Source organism: Corvus moneduloides, chromosome 2 (assembly GCF_009650955.1).
Source record: "Corvus moneduloides isolate bCorMon1 chromosome 2, bCorMon1.pri, whole genome shotgun sequence".
NCBI lineage: Eukaryota > Metazoa > Chordata > Aves > Passeriformes > Corvidae > Corvus > Corvus moneduloides.
In genome coordinates this window covers 46,112,581-46,131,892 of record NC_045477.1, presented here as the reverse complement: position 1 = coordinate 46,131,892, position 19,312 = coordinate 46,112,581, and the positions used below count along the sequence as shown (strand labels likewise).

Below are 19,312 nucleotides of genomic sequence, written 5' to 3'. Positions count from 1 at the left end.
CTGCCATCTTCTGTTTAAGCCATTTCTGTTTGCCCAATCTGAGTAAGTTTATCAAGGGACTGGGCAAAAGGTGAAGGAGCAAAGAGAACGGACCACACTGTACAAATTGCCATCACTGTAATCTTTTCATATGATGTTGCAAGCTACCAAAAATATTTTATATAGTGTCCCATTTGCTGGTGAGAAATTGGAAATGCCTGTGATGTGTATCTACTGATAAGGAGTTTTTCTACTCCAGATCTTTGCCATGAACAGCTGCAACCCATGTTTGCTGTTACACAAGGAGATAATAAATGGCAATAGCTGTCTCTTCTAGGCTAAAATAAGAGAAAATCAGGCTTTCTAGAGAAGGAAAAATAAACTTACAACAGTGGTTCTGAGCTACTACACAGCCCTCAATGTGACTCTCCCTTCCTCTCTCTGGATCTCAAGGCACTGCTTTTATGAGGGTCACCAACACACTTCTGAGTACCAGGCTGTATCTTTATCCCTAGCTAGAATATCTCCTCCCTGAGGACAAGTGGAACAGAAAAGATTATCCATTCCTTTGCCCCCACTCCTCAAAATTCATACTGGTTTCCATATCCTACCCTTCATTTCTCAGAAAAAATTGTCAAGGAGATGAAAAGCTCCCTACTAACAAGAATTTGCTTCTCTGCCTTCATAGCTGCTCTTGACAAAAAGCAGCTTTCCCACCCTGTTGTTTAGATTTCATCAAAGTCTGCAAACTTGAAATCTGCCATAGGAATTTCAGTCCCCTCCCAGAAGCTGTTATTCCAAGAGAGCTTAGAAATTCATCAGAGGGTCTAAAAAACACATCAGCACTGGGAATCCACAACTAGGATTTCACGCCAGAAATAGATGCTGCCTGAACTACTTTGCTTTTTCTAGGCATTGCAGTGAAATCACTGACAGGCAATGGGGAAAGAAACTGTTCAGGAGGTTCCTGTGCTTCCTCTGCTTTATATATTGCTCTAAGTTTGAGGAGGAGAATGAAAATTACTGTCAGGGATTCTCAGGGACTGACTTTATAGCACAACCAAGCACTGAGAACTCACTTCTGCAGATACAGACAAATTGGCTGTGACTACCTTGCCTTTACTGCAGTAGCACTGCAGCCAACAAGAACTAAGCATGCAATATTGAGACATCAGGCAGACATCTAGTATTAGGTATTCTGCTTTTTTTAATGGGGCACAGGCTTGTGAAGAAACACATGGCAAAACCAAAGGAAAATTATCTTGCCAAGCCTCATGTTATGCTATTTGTATAAATCTTGATATGAACAAGCACAAGGAATTTGCTTGACCTTTCTGGAATTCATACCTTGTGTCCCTGTAATCATCTGAGTGTTCCAGCTCTGTATCTGGGAACCTGGTTCTGCTGCCCTGCTGGGGGCTGCTAAGGAGAGCTCTGATACACCGAGCTTGTAAGCTCTCTAGAGTAGATGTTCTCTGCTTTTGTCTTCCAGTGGGGTGATGGTGATGACACTGCAAACCCCACTCCTCAAAAAAAAATAGAGCAAACTCCCATCTTAGGTAAGCTATCACAGAACCGCTCTATTGCTGGAGCTTTGACAATTGACATGAATGCAAGACAAGCAAATTCGAGTCTTTTATTCCCTCAGGTAAAAAATCCTTTTATAGTTCATCATTGCAAACACTCAGAATTTGTGGGCCATTCTAAGTCACAGCTTACATAATTAGGAAGCTGTGGAAGTCACCACAGAACAGATGAAAGCAAAACCCAGGTACACCAAGCACAGGGAGATGAGCCGAAAATCTAAGAACTGCTTAAACATTTACAGAGTCATGCAGTGAATTTCTGGAAAGACCGTTTGCAGTCCAGGTGCTCAAAATACGTGACTCTTAACTGTAAAAGTGTGAGGACTGAGGGCTCAGTAAATGCTCTTGAAGTCCTCTCTGTAGATTTGATTGTCACTAAATTTTTCCTGCATGCAGGTTTTGGTCCAGTAGTCCCCATATTTTATTTATAATTTAAGTCATATGCTGCTTTCATAATTTTTTGTCTAGTCATTTAAAACATCTTTGCACTGTATTCAGACAAGACAAGTCTTGGGGGTTATTACTATTATATTTTCCATTTTCCTTCGGTTTAAGCAAACTCTATATAGCACAGAGTTTATGAAACACTTCAAAAACACTTTGAAACTTTACTTCAATGCTACTCAAAAGTTGAGGCATTAGAGTTGTCTGTTAACAAAGAGAATGAAGCTTATTTCTTAACATTTCTGTAAGGTAAAAATAAATCTCTAAGACTTTTAAGTAAGTTTTTAATTGATCTCAAACACTCATTTGTAACACAAATGCCACGCTCAAAAATAACCATGCTGGTAACATGCTTTGAAAAAGTAAGCCATTTATAAGGATGTTTTACAAGTGGAGTCTCTCCTCAAGAACAGATAATCAAAAACTTCCATTACTGAAATATCTTTAAATTATGCATTTATAAGAGCAAATATTCAAAAAATGGAGCATAAATTAAGACTGAAAGGCTAAGATTCTCAGAACTGTTGTTGGTGTCTCTTTTTGGCCAATTACATTCAAAACCTCTGAAGACATCTTACCTGAGTGCTCAGTAAGTGAACTGCAGGAAGTACTTGGGAGAAAAATAGGTTCATTAAGATCTCTTCATAGAATCATAGAATTGTTTAGATTGGAAAAGAACTCCACGATAATTGAATCCAACCATTAACCCAGCACTGCCATGTCCACTGACACTAAACCATGTCCCTAAGTGCCACATCTACACGACTTTTAAACACCTCCAGGGATGGTGACTCCACGACTTCCTGGGGCAGTCTGTTCCAATGATTGACAACTCTTTCCATGAAGAAATTTTTCCTAATATCCAGGCTAAAACCTAGTCTGGAACAACTTGAGGCCTTTCTCTCTCATCCCATTGCTTGTTACCTGGGAGAAGAGACCGATCCCCACCTGGCTACAGCCTCCTTTCAGGCAGCTGTAGAGAGGCATAAGGTCCCCCCTGAGCCTCCTTTTCTCCAGGCTAAACACCCCCAGCTCCCTCAGCTGCTCCTCACAGGACTTGTGCTCCAGACCCTTCCCCAGCTCCGGTGCCCTTCTCTGGACACGCTCCAGCCCCTCAATGTCTTTCTGGCAGTGAGGGGCCCAGAACTGAACACAGGATTGGAGCTGTGGCCTCAGCAGTGCCGAGTACAGGGGGACGGTCACTGCCCTGGTCCTGCTGGCCACACCACTGCTGATCCAGGCCAGGATGCCATTGGCCTTCTTGGCCACCTGGGCACAGCTGGATCATGTTCAGCTGCTGTTGACCAGCACTCCCAGGTCCTTTTCCACCAGGCAGCTTTCCAGGCACTCTGCCCCAAGTCTATAATGTTGCATGGGGTTGTTGTGACTCCTCAATGTCTTTAACTATTTATTTACTTATGTCCTAAGTAAGGTAAGGATTTCAGTGCCTGAGGTTAAGCTCCCACTGTTTAAAATTCCTGGCCTCATCTTTTTGTAGTGAGATTACACTTCCATTAATTTGTGGCACTTTTTTCATGTGAAAATTTAAAATACTCACTTTACATCACTTCATACCTCCTTAGCTCTTCTGAAAATTATGTCAACCCAGTCTAATCACTACAGGTTTCCTATTTCACAGGATACATAGACTGAAGATTTCCTATTTCATGGATATACAGCTATGATCTTTGCTTTAGAGTATTTGGGTAGTCACAGGGGTAATCCTGCCAGGAAATGGAGAACAGACATGAGCTGCCAAGAAGGCTAAAAAGCATATTACTTTTTAATTCATGGTACCTTTTTATTCACATGATTCTTAAGCAAACTGAAGAGAAAAGCTGGTGCAGGCAATAAGACAGCATGCAATATACACCGCGAGACAAAGAACATTTCGAACTTCAATACTAAATTCTGCCTGTAACTGGCCTTCCCAGCAATTCCTTTCAAGAGTAGTCCTTAGATAAGCTATTCCTGAGTAGAAGGTAAAATTACATAGTTTTTACATCCTTTAAACAGCATTTAAGCACAGAGATCACAGTCTTTACTCCTTTTATTATTAAACATGGAGGCAGTCTGGCTCCTCTACACTCTTTTAGGTGGGCAGCACAGGCATACAGCTCGCAGCTATTGTGTGTTCAGGGACTTGGGGCTGACTGCAGCTGCTTTGACCCTCAAGACTTCACCCACCCTTGTCAGGCTGCAAATGCAAATCCTACTTCTGTCCACTGGCCAAAAATATTCAGCAGGAACCTCAAACCTCCTGAGGCAAGATTCACACAAGTGGCTCCAGTTTCAACTGCTTGATGGTATAGAACTGCATGAGCTTAACCAGTCTTTCTCCAAGGGGAAATATAAACAGCTCAACTCAAGGTCAGTTATGCCCAGAACATTACACAACATTAATTCACACTGAGCTGGAGAGGACAAGTTCCTGACATTGCACTCTTTCTTAAATATATTCACAAATGCAGGCACCCTTGCTCCTCCTAATGCTGATATTTAGAATACATGTAACTGCTGAAAGTTAATATCCATCAGGCTGCATTTACCAAAAATAAAAAAAAAAAGACAGTTCCATCTTCAATGAGAACCAAACTGGGTATTTAAACACACAAAAGAAGAAAAAGGCAACATTCCTATCTCATGAGAGATACAGGTCCCAGTCCACCAAACAAACCACCAGTTTAGACTGACAGGCAAGGATTTCTCATGCTGCAGAATGCTGTCTCATGCTCTTTGGAGGATGTCTGTTCCCAGTCACAACAGCCTAGCTGGCTCCCATCAGTTCCAGCATTTCAATAGTACTAACTGCTGCTGCATGGCAAGTAGTGTTGAGTCTGCAGAAACTCATCCAATCTCTTTTTGCTGACAGTATAAGCTATGAGATTACAGCGTCATGTGAGCTGTTTTTACGTGTTGTCTTCTGGGGTTTGTTTTCTCCCTCTGATTGCTTATAATTATTGAAAGGTTCTTATCCTTCCCTGCTTCTTTACTTTTTGAGCAAGATGCAATCAACTCAATTCACTCATCTCTGATCTCATCTCCAGTTCTGCTCTCGGTATGGAGCTATCTCATTAGCTCCACATTTCACTGCTGCCTTGCCTTTCTTCTTAGTCATGCTTTAATGTGGCTGTTTGATGACTAAAGCAAGAAATACTTACTCATGTACTGTGTCCTCAAGCTCTGAATCACTGAGCATTTAGCACAAAATTCTAGCACTTTGCTCTTAAGAATGACACCCAGAGACTTTGCAGTGGGTATTATGACATTTCATCATGTTCCTCCCTTTCTACTAAAAGTTCATTTAGTTCTTCTTCTGTAACAATAAGATCCTCTTCAACTTTTTTTTACCAAATTTGTCATCCTCAGACTATAAGGTTCCTCAAAGAACTATGTCTGTAAAACAGAGACTGAAAGAATAGGGAATTCAAGAACAAGTCCGCGTATCTTCACATCAGCTATGGCCCTGTACCATAACCTCTTTGTCAAAACTACCTTCAGCACCAAGCCCTCTGCCTTGTAGCACAGACATCTTCTGAAATGACAGGAGCTAATATATCCTCCTCCTCCTCCTCCTCATGATGTGAGCATTCTCAGCTGTGGAGGGTTACAGCTACGGCAGAGCCAGATGAAGAGCTGATTTACTGTGTCCTGTCAATGATGTACCACATCCATACAGAGACAATCCCCTTTGCACAAAGTGGTCAGTAGAAATGCTCAAACCTCGAGCTCTTCCTTTAATTAAGCTTTTCAATATTAAGCAAAATTTCAGACTTTTTTTTTTTTTTGTCTTTCTTTGTATTTGTGTGACCATTATTCTCAGTGATTTCTAAGTGACAGTGTACCTTCAGGAGAGGAATACTCTATGACATCTTGGTTCTCTGGAACACCTCTTTTTTATTCTTGTTTAACTCTTCTGCCAGTTTTAATACAGCCAGCAGTCTTTAACAGATGATGAACCAAAGAGAACCACAACTTCAGATTTTAAATATCTGGAAGTCTGTAGAAGTCCCCAGGAAAAAACAAAAACTCTGCTTCAGTTTAAATTGCGTACAGACTGGCAGCACCTTTGGAATTAAAAGTCTCCCCAATACAAACACAAGTAATGTAATCCCAAAATAACAGGCTGTCTTAACACATATCGATACATAAAATACAATCTGTACCACAAATTTGGTTAGGAGGGTTGAGGGACCAAGACTCAGAGGAGACTAACATGAGCTCCAAGAAAAGGAAAAGACTTCTTTTATTGGGTTTCTGTTTGATTGGTTTTGAACAGGCCTTTTATTCAGCACTTCCTGACATGAAACCCTGATCCAGAAGCCTTCCAAGCACAAACCCCATCCAGAATTCAGCAGAAGTTCAGTGGATGCAGAACTCACGGGATTACATCTGGTACGCTGTGTACAGTGGCAAGTGCTCATATATGCACATAAACAGCAGCATCTCCTTTCTAACAGAAATTTAGAGATTTGTAGGCAGAGTTGCAGTGCTACATTATAAAGAGACACTGTAAGTCACCGAAAAATCTAAAAAGAGAACACTCTTTCCCCTGAATTGAGGATTTTGGGCTGAGGTTCTAACCTTCATTTCAGTTTGTGACAAGTAAAAGCTACAGATAAATGAAAACAGCATTCCTCTTTGTCCTCTCATCATTGTAACACTCTTGATCGCAACATTATTAGATATTTTTCAGGCTGCTAATTCAATGCCCACCAGCAATTATTCTCTTTCCTCTTCAAGCACATTCTTAATGTTATCCCATCCAAAATTCAAGTCTGGTAAATACAATAAATTTGATTATAACTTAGATTCCCTAGTTATTAAATTTGTGTCTTTTCAGAAACCAGGCTGAATCTAAAGGAGAAAAAGCAGCAAATTATACCTGACAACTTTAATGCACTTATAACTATATGAATAAAAGATGTGATTCATCATAGATAGTAAGTCTTGCAAAAACTTTGGGTGAAATGAGAAAATAATGCTAACAGCTTTGCAAAACTACTTATAATTTAAAATCATTTGAGAGGCGGGGAAAATGTGGCAGATTCTGAAGACTACAAAGTGGTCCAAATTGCATTAAATTTTCTCTTGCAGAATTTCTCTTTTTGTGACAGCAGTAATTTTTACTTTCATAACGGCTGATGTAAGATCAGCTATGGAGAATCGAGACAAGACACCTTTTGTGAGTAAACATCTTACCATTCTCTGATTTGCTAGAGGACAGTATAAACCCTCACTTTGTATTCACAAGCCTAACACACAGTATTTTTTATTACCTCTATGACAATAGAGTTGTGTTTTGTACAGTATCAGTATGTAACTGCAGCATGTACAGGAGAAGGCAGGACAGATGATATCAATGTCTAAACCCACTTCTATAGGACATTCAATATTTGTTCTGGCTAAGCTGTTTCTAAGGGTAGGGGGTGAAGATGATGAATAAGGCAGATTAGGTTTTAGGCCATCAAGTGTATGTAGAAACACAAAAGATAAGTTCTGGACTGAAGTCCAGAATAGTTTTGAGAGTGACTTCAAGCATCTTAAATCTTAGAGATTGTCTCAGGGAATATAAGGGATTTTTAACTTGTATCATTATATACAAAGGAATTAGAATGAGGTGCACTAAATAAGGCATAAAGGTAATGGTAGTGGTTCCCACCATGCTTTAGACATTTTTTCTTACATCTTCTTGTTACTTGCTTTTATTGGACCATAGTCTGTCCTATCTCTTCAGAATGTAAGTTACAACAAATTAGAATCAGTGGGGTTATAGCTAGGAAAATTTAAAAACTACATGTAAGATGGATATAAGAAAGTGCTAGTAGTAGCATCAGACTGACAGACATCCTTGGATTTAAAATCAAACATGGACGCCAAAAGTTTGGTAACGCAGAAATTTTTATTTTATTTTTTAAAATGTGCAATAATCAACCAGAAACTGGCCAAATAAAGCAATATTTGCAGAAAATGTTACAAATAGTGTCCGCCTTCAGGGATTATTTCCAGTTCTGTCATTGCCTTGTTTTAAGATCTTAGGCAAGCCATTTCAGCCTAATGTGTTCCATGGTACAAAAAAAAAAGGTACTCAACCTCTAGTGACCCTCCACAGATGCTGTAATACCTAGTTCTTGGTAAGGTACCCTAACCTTTCAGAGCAGCAAGGTCCCCTGTTGCTCTCCCTGCAGGGATCCTGGTACCATCCCACCAGTGGCAGTTGAGTTTCTGGTGATCAGCAAGTAAACCTAGTTGCTGAATATACACAGTATTACGTATAATAAAACAGGGATTATATAAAAAGAGATTGAGGAGGAGAGTACACTAAAAGGAGAAGAAGACAAAAGGGATTCCCTGGGTGTTAAGTCATTTAGATCCTACTTAATCTGTAACAAAAACTGCTAGCATACAATTTATTCAATATAATAATGCAACACTTATTCCTCAAACTTGCCTTCCACTTCGTCCATCCAGGTCTGACAAGAGCAGTGGGCTGTTTGAGATGTTATCAGCACTGACAGACCACTGTCATGGGTAGATTTGGGGTAAGATCACACCATGGATAGTCCCCGGTTTCCAGCAGGTTACCCGCAGACTCTTCTGGTCCTCAGCGCTTCCCTGGTGCCAGCTTTCTGGAGCTTCTCAGGGCTTAAGGAGTGGGAGGCTCCTGACTGACCTAAGGTCCTCTGAGTGAAAATGGCAGTTTCTCTTGCTGCTGTGGAGAACAATAAATAGCTTGCTGTCATCAATCACCCCCTCTCTTCTCTCAGAACCCCACCCAGCTAAACTTAGGGGCAATCTAGCATGGTACAGTGAGTACTCCTAAACGCCTTCAACTACCACAGGCAAGTAGGCAGGTATCCTCTGGAACATTGGATAATCTACCTTTGTGAGCTCTCTCCAAACTCTCTCTGCAGCAGATGATAGGAGTAATGTCTGAACTGACAGAGGATATACATATTTTTCATGCAAGTCAAGACATAAAAAAGACATAAATTCCAGTGCTCCCAAATACAGATGTTCATATGCCCAGTAACAAGTTAGTACACAGGGGAGGAGTGAGGATATCACAACTTCTCCCAGGCAACATTCTTCCCTCAGCTACACCTTGAAGTAACATCCCTGCTTTCATCTGTCATCAGGGTGGCACCCCATAATCAAACTCTGTCTATCTCCTTTGTTGCCAGCTCTGACAGCATATGTGCCCAGCAAGTTTGATATCCAGATCTGCAAGAGTTCCTTCCCAAGAATCTCTGCAGCAACCATACACAGTAAAGAAAAGCAGTTTACAGTGCAGATGTTTACAGCTGAACAAAAATTATCTCAGTTCCCCTCACAGTCAGAAAGACTGACATGGGTATTTCTTTGGTTGAGATTCAACTGAGCCACTTCAACATTTATCTTGGGATGAGACAAATCATGCCAGAGATGAATACTTACTCCATTAACAAGAGCGTAAGGTGATAAATTCGGGTGCAGACACCTATATGTAGACATTTCTTTTCAGTGGGATGAACCTTACCCATGTCTTACACACCCCTGCCCTTTTACACCAACTTCCCTGTGCATGCTTTAGTCCCACCAGTCTCCTCTGTTCCTCAGAATTTAAGTTACGGCTGATTTGCTGTGGATCCTCTGGACTACTTCAGCTGAATCTCTCCATTATAGACCAGGCACAGACAGTATACACCTAAGCTGCAAGAACATGAGACCCACGAAAATGCCATGTGAATAGGAGATTCCCTAAGTCTTGTGAACATGACACAGTCTGTGTATCTCAACTTTTTACTCTTGGTATAGCTTATGCCTTCTTGGACACGTGCAATTCAGATATTCCAGAATACCAACTCCCTCAAGTTCCCCCAAGACCTTTCCCTTCTCTAGAAAAAGGTTATGTAATGGCTTGAAAATCCTCTCTGGGTGTGCTCAGCCAAACAGCTCCCGCATGACTAGTGCCAAATGGAGACTGTCAACTTTATCCATAGCTTTGTCAGGGATTTTTGTTAGTGCCATTATTACTGTGCCTTTGTGAGTGGATCCAACAGCCCCTTTTGATGCAGCTACAGACTGAGGATCCCTCACTAGCAAATATACCAAGACTGCCCACAATATTTACATGAATAGTAAAGCTGTTTTTCAGCTCTGCAAGTGCCAAATGCAGACATCTATGGAAAGAGATTCTCCTGACTACAATGAACTTCGTACTAGGACTTTCAACACTTTTATGAAAGGATCGCAGAATCTTTTACAGTAAAGGTTTGTGTCTACCACACACTCATTCTACTAGGTTAGATCAGACCCTATACTAATTTTAGTTACTAAACATACATACATGGAAAATAATCATGCCTTCCCCTGCTTATACAAAAATATGTGCAATCACAGCTCATAAATAGTGTTCTGAGCAAAAGAAGAAAATGCTGCTTGAAATAATGGAATACATTACAGAAAACAGTAATTTAGAGTTTTATAATTCCTTTCTTTTTCACAGAAATAATTATATATACTTCATCATCTTCAGTAGTATTAAAGACGTGATAGTTAAAGTAACTTTCATTAATAAATCACAGTAGCAATGCAACATGTTATTAATAGCTGCTTTAGACTGCAGTCTGGGAAAAGAAACAAGAAAGAAATACATGATGCTGCTTCCACTTCAACACTTCCAGAAAACATATATTTTAAAAATATTTTACAGGTTAAAATACTGATAATTCTATAATTGTTTCTTTAGTAATACTGTGAAGTAATGCCTTGCCATCTTTATAGTATTTTTTGAACTACATAACAATAATTATTTTAAATTATATCAGTCTCAGTCACACTGCATTTAAAAATATAAAGTCAGAGTCCCTAATAAATCCTTCTGGTTTTTCAAGTAACACAGATAAAATTAACTTTGCTAATCTTGACATGTTTTATTGTACCCTTGTGTACAATTTCTATCCCTCTCTCTTTTTAAGTACAGGATCTATACAGCAGAAAGTCTTAGGCAATCTTAACTACAGTTATTGCTGCCAACTCTTCCTATAAAACTTAGGGTGAAATACTGGTATAATTAAAATTGGTTGCAATGCTCACAGATTTCAGAGAATGAAAGAAAAGAGAACAAACACTCCCTGAAATACAGGAAGGTACCAGCAACACAATTCTATATTTACATAGGAAGCACTCGTAATAAGATTTCAGGAAACCTTACGATTAATATATTATAGGCAAAATACATATATAAACGTGTATATATTTGTATGAATATAAAAATACAGGTTAAAAGTCAAAATGATAGGATTTCACTTAGATATAGGTCTCTCTTTAATCAGGGCTAGCAGCATTGCAGAAGAATTCTTGCAAGGGAAGAAAAATGAAGTAAAACCTATTCAGCTGGAAACATGAGGAAAATACAACTGCTAAAACACATAATGTAATTCTATTGAACGTTAAATGTTTTCAGTGGACCTCTATTATTGTTGCAAAAGTGCCATGGGATCTTATCATTAAAAGATAAAACAGCAGTTGAATCACAGTTCTCACCTAATAGCAAGAAAGTCTCCAGTCTTCAAAGATTTATGTATACAGCTAATTTTATGCAGTTGAAGAACCACAACTTGTTTCAGACCACAGAATTTTTCAAATTGCTTAAAATTAGGCATAATATATGAAACTTGTCACAGAATCGAGACCTATAGCCTTACTTGGAAAGTCATAGCAAACATACTTTTCAAATTAAAAAATGCATATTCCTTCACAAGAGAGTATCAGTCTTGATTTGTCTTTTGTATTCACATTAGTGTTTAAGCAGTCTGTGTACTATTTCTTTTATGAATCAAATATTTATCACACAAAGGTCACTGCCAACTTAGAAATTGTATTTTAAAATCTTTCCAGTTCCATTACTGGTATCTTCCATTCCCAAACTTTTTTTTTGAGTAAGAATTTTGCTTTCAACTTTTTTCTCTGATTTTCAACTTAACTTAAAAAATGTAATTCTGAAGTTTGAGGGAACTTGCTACATAAGCCAGAAATGTTTTTCAGCTAACTAAATACAAAGTATGTGGGGAGACAGTGTGTTAGAAAGGTCAGTATAAATGAATGCTATGAGAGGTATTTGGGGACACATATCTGAGATAAATTTTAATTCTTTTCCTTTTAAATGGACTCTATCATGATAAGCTTTCAAGTAACTTTAGCAAGTTGAAAATATTTGAAGATAAGCTATATTTATAGTGTAGCTCCTAAATGCAAAGATTGCTGTGAACTCTTATTTATGAGCTGAATAGTGTTATCTAGCTACAAAATGTTCACTTTTTTTTTCAGTTTTACTAGTGGATGGATGTTGACTGTCTGGTAATTAGTTCCATTTCCACCACCTCCAAAGCATACAAAACAATGGGACTTTTTGTAAATTAACAGCACATTGTCATGTTAAAAGATTCTTCATCAGAGGAAGGTATTTCAGATTCCTTGAAACTAATCTCTCCTCTATTTGTTGTTTGGAGGGGTTTTTTTTGTTGTGGAGGAGAGATGGGTAGAAATTACAAAAATGCTCAAGGTTGAACAGGGCTCTGAGCAAGCTGACCTAGCTGAAGGTGTTTCTGCTTATTGGAGGGAGGTGGACTAGGTGACCCTTAAAGGTTCTAACCTGTGAATAATAATCTTTCTAGCACACAAAGCAGCTTTGAAAACCCCTGAAGTCAACTTCTAGCCTTCAATATGAAGACCTTGGTAGGACTTTTGAGACTCTGGATAGAGATCAAGGTATCAGCTGGCCAACTTCTGTGACTGTCCAGTTCTGTCCAATTACCCTGTACCTTTCTAAGTATGCTAAGAACATTTTGTGTTACCACTTTTTGGAAAACTTGTCTTCCCTGCGCTTACATCCTTACCTGCTTCAGAGTGTTTGTCTTGTAATCATAGGCAAGCGGATTGTTCTCATGTTTGCTAAAGTAAAATAGAAGTGATATTCTTAAGAGACCACATAAGTTTGAAGGGGCTAGAGAAGGCCTGGCTTTGTGAGACCTTCCATTTCAATCTGCTGTCTGACTTTGAGCAAAATACAATCTTACGATCCAGTTCCTGACTTACAAAGCCAAGCACTGATATTTCTTGTCTTCTGATTAGCTTGTCTGTTCAGCTCTGCCAGGAAAGTATCAAAATACTGTTAGCACACTGCATAGCCTACTAAAATCTCACATTTGGTTGGAGCTTACTGTCATATGTACTTATGTTAAATAAGTCAGACCACTCCCACGCTATTTCTCGTGAAATGAGGACATGTATACAAAAGATAGCTTGCCAGCTTCCCCCTCAACTTACAAATGGCTGATCATTGCCTTCTCCAATCCAGTTTATGCAGCATTTGAAGGGCGGGAAGACAGACAAGCATGATGGGTGGTCCTCAGACTAACTGACTGAATCCAGCTCTCAAGTCTTACGCTGCAAGAAAGGGTTTAGACAGAATGTAACAGGAGTTAATTTAAGCTGTTCCAATAGTAAATGAATGCTGGCACTAAGCCTAATGCTCTTGAGGGGATTGGAGTTCTAGCACAGAGTGAATCCTTCTTGGAACTTGGCCTAACACTCTTAAAAGACACTGAGATGTGGAAGTGGACCTTCAGGCATCAGGAGATGTATGTTTACTTGGTACTTTTAAATTTTTTTTTTACTTTGTAACGTAACCTAAAAGAAGTAAGTTTCCGCCAAACATGATTTCCTAAGAACGACAGGACTCACAAGGGTTTTATGGTAGTATGTTTTTGTCTTTTGATGTGACTTTACATTATATTCATTATGCCTAAAAAGAGAAGACTGCATTTAAGCATTGTTACATAACTGTTCAGTGGGACTTTGAATCTTAAAGAAAAAATACATTTTAAACGTTTCAGAAAATATTTTATTAGTATTTTCATCTGCTTTTTCAAATTTTCAGCAATGCAAAAACCTCTAGTACAAAGTCTGAAATCACCACATAGAAAGCATTTTTTAAAAAAGCAGGTATGGTATCTTGCTAAATGTAATGATTTCTGCTTACAAGAGCAAATGAGAGCAAACTGAGCAGGATAGGAAAGGAAGGTAACATTTTAGTGCTGCAGCATATAGTAGCTGACGGCATTTGTCACCACATAACTCAATTTGTCTGGTGAAACTTGTGTTATATTTACCAGACTGTCACTGTCATTTCTACAGACCACAGAGATCTTTGCTTTCTGTCATAAAGTAGTCTGCAGTGATACTGCATGGGGTGAAACAGGACTATGTCTGACTCACCAAGTGTTTTCTAGCTATTTAGGCGTGTGTTCTAGCACTCACAACTGTACCAGCACAGTGACTGTGAGCTAATGTGAGCAGCATTAATGCAGCAGTAGCTTCGTATTCCTGAACCCTGCACCCACGAGGTGAATTTACTGTAGAGAGAAGGGGTGGCTAAGGACACTTAACTTGCCCATCAGCATTTCGTGCTTGCAGCCATATGAGAATAGCTCTCCATTCACACTGCAGTTGTATCTGTTCCAGGCAGGAAAGTTACCTGAGGAAAGACAAATGACCTACTTATTTGTTTTTACTTAAAGAAAAACTGAAAATGCCTGTTAGAGTAATGAATTAAACCTCCTTGCCTGTGCTGTGGTTGTGTGCTCAGCATCAAGGGATCTGGTATTCAGAAATCAAATCTCTCAGCCATCCTTTACAAGATGTTTCTAAGACGTTGCCAGCACACATGAAGTGCTTGCTATTGGCTTATACAGAAAGTAAAGTACTTATAAGGTGTTTGTTCAAATACTATGTGTCAAACTACAAGAGTGGGACGAAAAATATTTTGTCTGTCTAGAGGGAAACAGAAATACACAATAGGAATTTCCTGCAAGTTTTACAGAAGAAGTGGGATTTTGCTGTGTGTTTAACAACTGACAGATTTTGTTCCTATGTTTTATACTGGGATTAAAAAGGCTTTTCCCATATGAGTTAGTTTCTAGGTCTCGGGAAATAGGAAAAAGATTTTGCAATGTACATTAGCATGTAGAGATGGAAATCATTCACCCCGAACGTTGCACTCCTGGGTGATTTTGCAACGAGCAGTCATTTGTGTTCCCCAGAGAAGGTGTTTTTGAAGGGTTTGTGTCCTGCTAAGGACTTGGGTCCTGAGATTCCTGAAGATGTCTCAAACACTTCACAGACTGACACTCATTGAACACCCCATGCTAAAGGAAGACTGGATAAATTCTGTGGAGCCATTAGTTAAATGACTGAAATTACTCTCTATGAAACTGAATTCATGACTGAATTCAGGTCAGGGAAGGAGAGTGAACTAAAATTACTCTGGTGGCACTGATGGATGATCACCTTTTGTCGGTGGATAGAGGGCAAAAAAGTATTTCCATGTTTCAGAGCCTGTACCACAACATTTGTGATGTTGACAACACAGTACTAGCTGTCATATCAAAAAGAGGTGAAAGATACAGTTTGCTAAAACAGACTGAGTACTTTCTGAAGGCCTTCAACCAAAGACCGAAGTAAGAGAAAATTGCATGCAGCTGTTCTCTCAGCAGTCTTTCTCCACACTCACATGGAGTCACTAGGTGAACTACTTTCATAGCACAGATACTGGAACTGCCAACATACAAATGACATTAAATTTCCTCTCTGCTTTACTTCATATGACCTTATCATTAATTCCCAGATGGCCCAGTTTTTGAATGTGATCAACTAATGTTTGCGTGTAACCAACCAAGACCTAGAGAGCTTTTTAAAAACTATGGCAGCGAGAAAAAATAAAGCACTCTGAAGCATTCACAGTGAATAACTGTCTTTTGGCAAGACTGATGACTGCCAACCAAGTCATTCTGTAATGCATCTCAGTTAACACCTCTGCCACGACAATTTCTGTAAACTCATCTTCTGTCATCTGTATTTCATTAGAAACTCTACTCTGCCCTTAAAAAGGATATTCTAAATTTGCTCATGCTTTTGTTGTTTCTGATCTGGATCACACACTGAGCAACACAACCATATGGGCCATCAATGCCTAGAAAATCATCAGCACCGGGTCAGCTCTGCTTGTGGAAGCTCACCTAACCTGCCTTGCTCAGTACCTCGGGCTTCCCGCAGGGCCTCGAACCCCGCTCGTGACCCCTCGCTCCTCCTGTACTCAGCAGTAGGAGTCTGCTCTGGGATAAGAGTCACAACAAGCAATGAGGCGAAGCTGAGCTCTGTGACAGACACAGGGGGGTGGCCGGGACACCCCTGGGGCCGGAGGATCGCTGCTGACATCGCCACTTTTCACTCCCTACCGCACAGGCTCGGCCTTCCGTGCCCCCTCCCCTGACACGACCAAACACCCGGCCCCTGCCCTGGCCGCCTTCCCTCTCCATCAGGAACCCGCCCGTCTCCAAATCGAAGCCTAGAAGGGGGCCCTGCCGCCTCCCCTCACCTGGGGGCTCCCCGGGCCGGGACGGAAGGAACGGGCGCACCTCCGCCTGCGCTGCGGAACCACGGAATCAGTTAGGTTGGAAAAGACCTCTGGGATCATCGACTCCAACCTGTGGCCCAACACCGCCCTGTCAACCAGACCATGGCACTGAGTGTCACGTCCAGTCTTCCCTTAAACACGTCCAGGGACGGTGACTCCACCACCTCCGAGGGCAGCCCATTCCAATGTCTAATCACCCTTCCTGTGAAGAGATTCCTCCTAATGCCCAACCTAAACCTCCCCTGGCGCAGCTTGAGACTATGTTCTCTCGTCCTGTCGCCTGTTGCCTGGGAGAAGAGGACAACCCCCACCTGGCTACACCCTCCTTTCAGGTTACCTCTCTGCCAGCTCCGTCCCCTCCGGTTGTGCGGGTGGCGTCGCTCCCGCTGGCGGAGCGGGGCCAGAGCGATGCCGGCGGGACCGAGCCGGAGCCGCCCCCGCTCCGCGGCCTCGGGCCCGACACTGCGCATGCGCGGCGCGGCCGCCGCGGCGCTTTCCGGGAAGATGTCGGCGGCGTGGAGAGCGGCGGTGGCGGCGGCTGCCCGAGCCCCGCTCCGGGGGCGGCTCGCCGGGATGCGGCCCCCGCGCAGCCAGCGCCGCTCGCCCGCATGGGGGGCCGTCGCCGCCGCCGCCGCCCTGGTCGGGGGAGGCTGCCTGGCGGTGTGTTACAGCCGGCGGCCGCTCGTGATCCCCACGGTCCTGGCTCAGGTAAGGCAGCAGCATCCCCACTCCCGCCGGCCGGCGGGGCTGGGCGGGCGTGCGGGGAGCCGGGGCCCGGGGGCGGCCGTCGGCGGCCCGCGGGCGGGTCGGGGCCGCGGTGGTCGGACCCTGTCGTGAGGCGGGACTTGGCTGCGGGAGCCCTCCTGGCCCCGGTGGTCCAGCAGGTAATGCGCGTCGCCGGCCCCCGTGGCATCAGCAGCGTGTCACTTGCGCCGAGCTGACTCGCCTCATCGACACGGACTCCGCCGATTTCCGCAGCGGGAGAAGGCAGGGTTTGCCTTTGCACGGAGCACTTCCCCTCTCCCCTTGACGGCCTTGGTTGTGCCGGCCGATGGACCCGTGCACAATTTTTGCACAGACACACGGCCTGTACTGAGCTCCGCGTTTTGCTGGTAACTTTCGGGGGAAACTGCTGTTAAGACAGTCATGCATGTTTTTGTCTCTTAAAAAAATTATTTCACGAAAGTATACTTTTGTAGTTCATACTTTGTCTGAAATGCATCACACAGAATGATTTCCTTTTACTATGTCTAAAATGTGTGTTCTGGATGCTAAAATGTGATTGCCTTGGAGCATCAGGGCACAATTAGAAGGGTATGCTCAAGGACAGACCGCTATTGTTTACAAAAAACTCTTTGTACACAGTTGCCCAGCTTTATCCTTTGCATGGAGGCTGTGAGCTTTTTCCTGTCCTTCCTTCAGATAAGAAGTTACTGTCAATTAGAGCTGATTTGTTACTTCAGAGCTGGAAAACCTAAATGCTTTGTAGGCCAGAGGGTTTGGGTGGATGGGGGAAGAGGTCAGTCTATGCTTGCAGTGCCATTCATCTACTTATATCTAAGAGATTTTGGAAGTATTCAACAGTTTGTATGCTTTGATGTCTTACCTCTTTACAGTGTTTAAACAGGCTGAACTACAAGCAGATAAATACCAACCTTTGTTCTTGAGGACAACCTTTATTCTTGAGTCAAGAACAAAGAATGATTTTTTAAATATATTTTTTTTAATATTGTACTATTCAGTGTGGAAGATATCTAAGCTACATCTTCTTAGAAAACTCAATTTTTATTAGATAAGCATTTTTCTAAATAGATTATCTAGTAGTCCTGGTTCCTTGGACAGCACATGCTAAACTTTAATCTTCTGTATACATCTCCTAGCTAGGAAAGCATGTATTACTTAGTAGATGTCCTACTGAAAACGTATCTTCTTGTTGTTTTTACATTTAATTATGTGAGTTTTTTAAGCAGCATTGCATTACATTTTAAAAGTCTTTTAAGTCATTGAGACCAATTTCATATATGCATGGAACTCTTGCTTAAATAGATGTGTATGTAGGTATATATAAAAAGTGTTAAATGTGGGAAGTAATCACTTTTGAAGGGTGTTGAATGAAGGGGTGTCACTCTGGTGCTGATGTGTTCTCGTGGAGTAGCTTCCCTGTAACGCATGGACAGTCCTACGAGTATGCTTTTAGTAATTCTCAGGAGGAAGTCCAAAAGTCTAGGACCTATTTAACTGATTTGGTTTTGGAGATGGTAAATTGCTGGACTCTGCAAATGTTTAGTAGTTCAATTTGAACTTTTCAGTTTTCCAGTAAAGTGATTTTTGAAGAAGCTAGTTCTCCATACGTATTGTACACCATATTCCTGCAGCTAATGTACGTTACTGAGCTTTTTGAAACTACCGAAGAAATGACCATGCAGAGCATAATGCTGCAAGTGGATTGTGAAAGCTACACACAACAGAGTGTACAGAGGAACAGAGTGATAGAGCCAAAGAGGCACACTGCAGGTCTTTTAGGCAGTTTAGATGCGACTTGTGGCTTCTGATTGATGGAAAATATTCCAAAGTGAAACAGTGTTGAAACAAGTATGTCACCTTTATTACAAGTTTTGAAGCCGTCTTTTTTTCAGTTCAGAGTTTGTGGAATCCTGAGAAATGGAGATTCTTTTCACGTTCTCATAGTGGATAACCTTACTTTCTGTTATTATTCCTTTTCATTGTAACTAATCTTAACCAGCCTTGCTTGAGCTTATGCTCACAAACAATATGGAACTGTTTGTTCCTGTTGTAGTATGCTATGTAGTGGGAATGTTGGCAGCATGGTGTGTGAAATAATAGA

The 19,312-nt window shown here is 41.3% G+C and overlaps 1 protein-coding gene and 1 long non-coding RNA gene across 2 annotated transcripts in view; one reads left to right on the top strand and one right to left on the bottom strand.

The window, feature by feature from the left end:
- Positions 1-5,783: 5,783 nt before the first annotated feature.
- On the bottom strand, positions 5,784-16,927 carry LOC116439629. Its single transcript, XR_004238215.1, has 2 exons — positions 16,805-16,927; positions 5,784-8,721 (listed from the first exon to the last, which is right to left on the bottom strand). It is a non-coding gene; the product is annotated as an uncharacterized LOC116439629 (long non-coding RNA).
- A 33-nt stretch (positions 16,928-16,960) lies between these two features.
- MICU2 (mitochondrial calcium uptake 2) overlaps positions 16,961-19,312 on the top strand; it is a 140,336-nt gene continuing 137,984 nt past the window's right edge. The window contains exon 1 of the mRNA XM_032099414.1: positions 16,961-17,175. Coding sequence (XP_031955305.1) covers positions 16,972-17,175 — 204 coding nt within the window. The 5' untranslated portion in view covers positions 16,961-16,971. The remainder of the gene's footprint in view (positions 17,176-19,312) is intronic.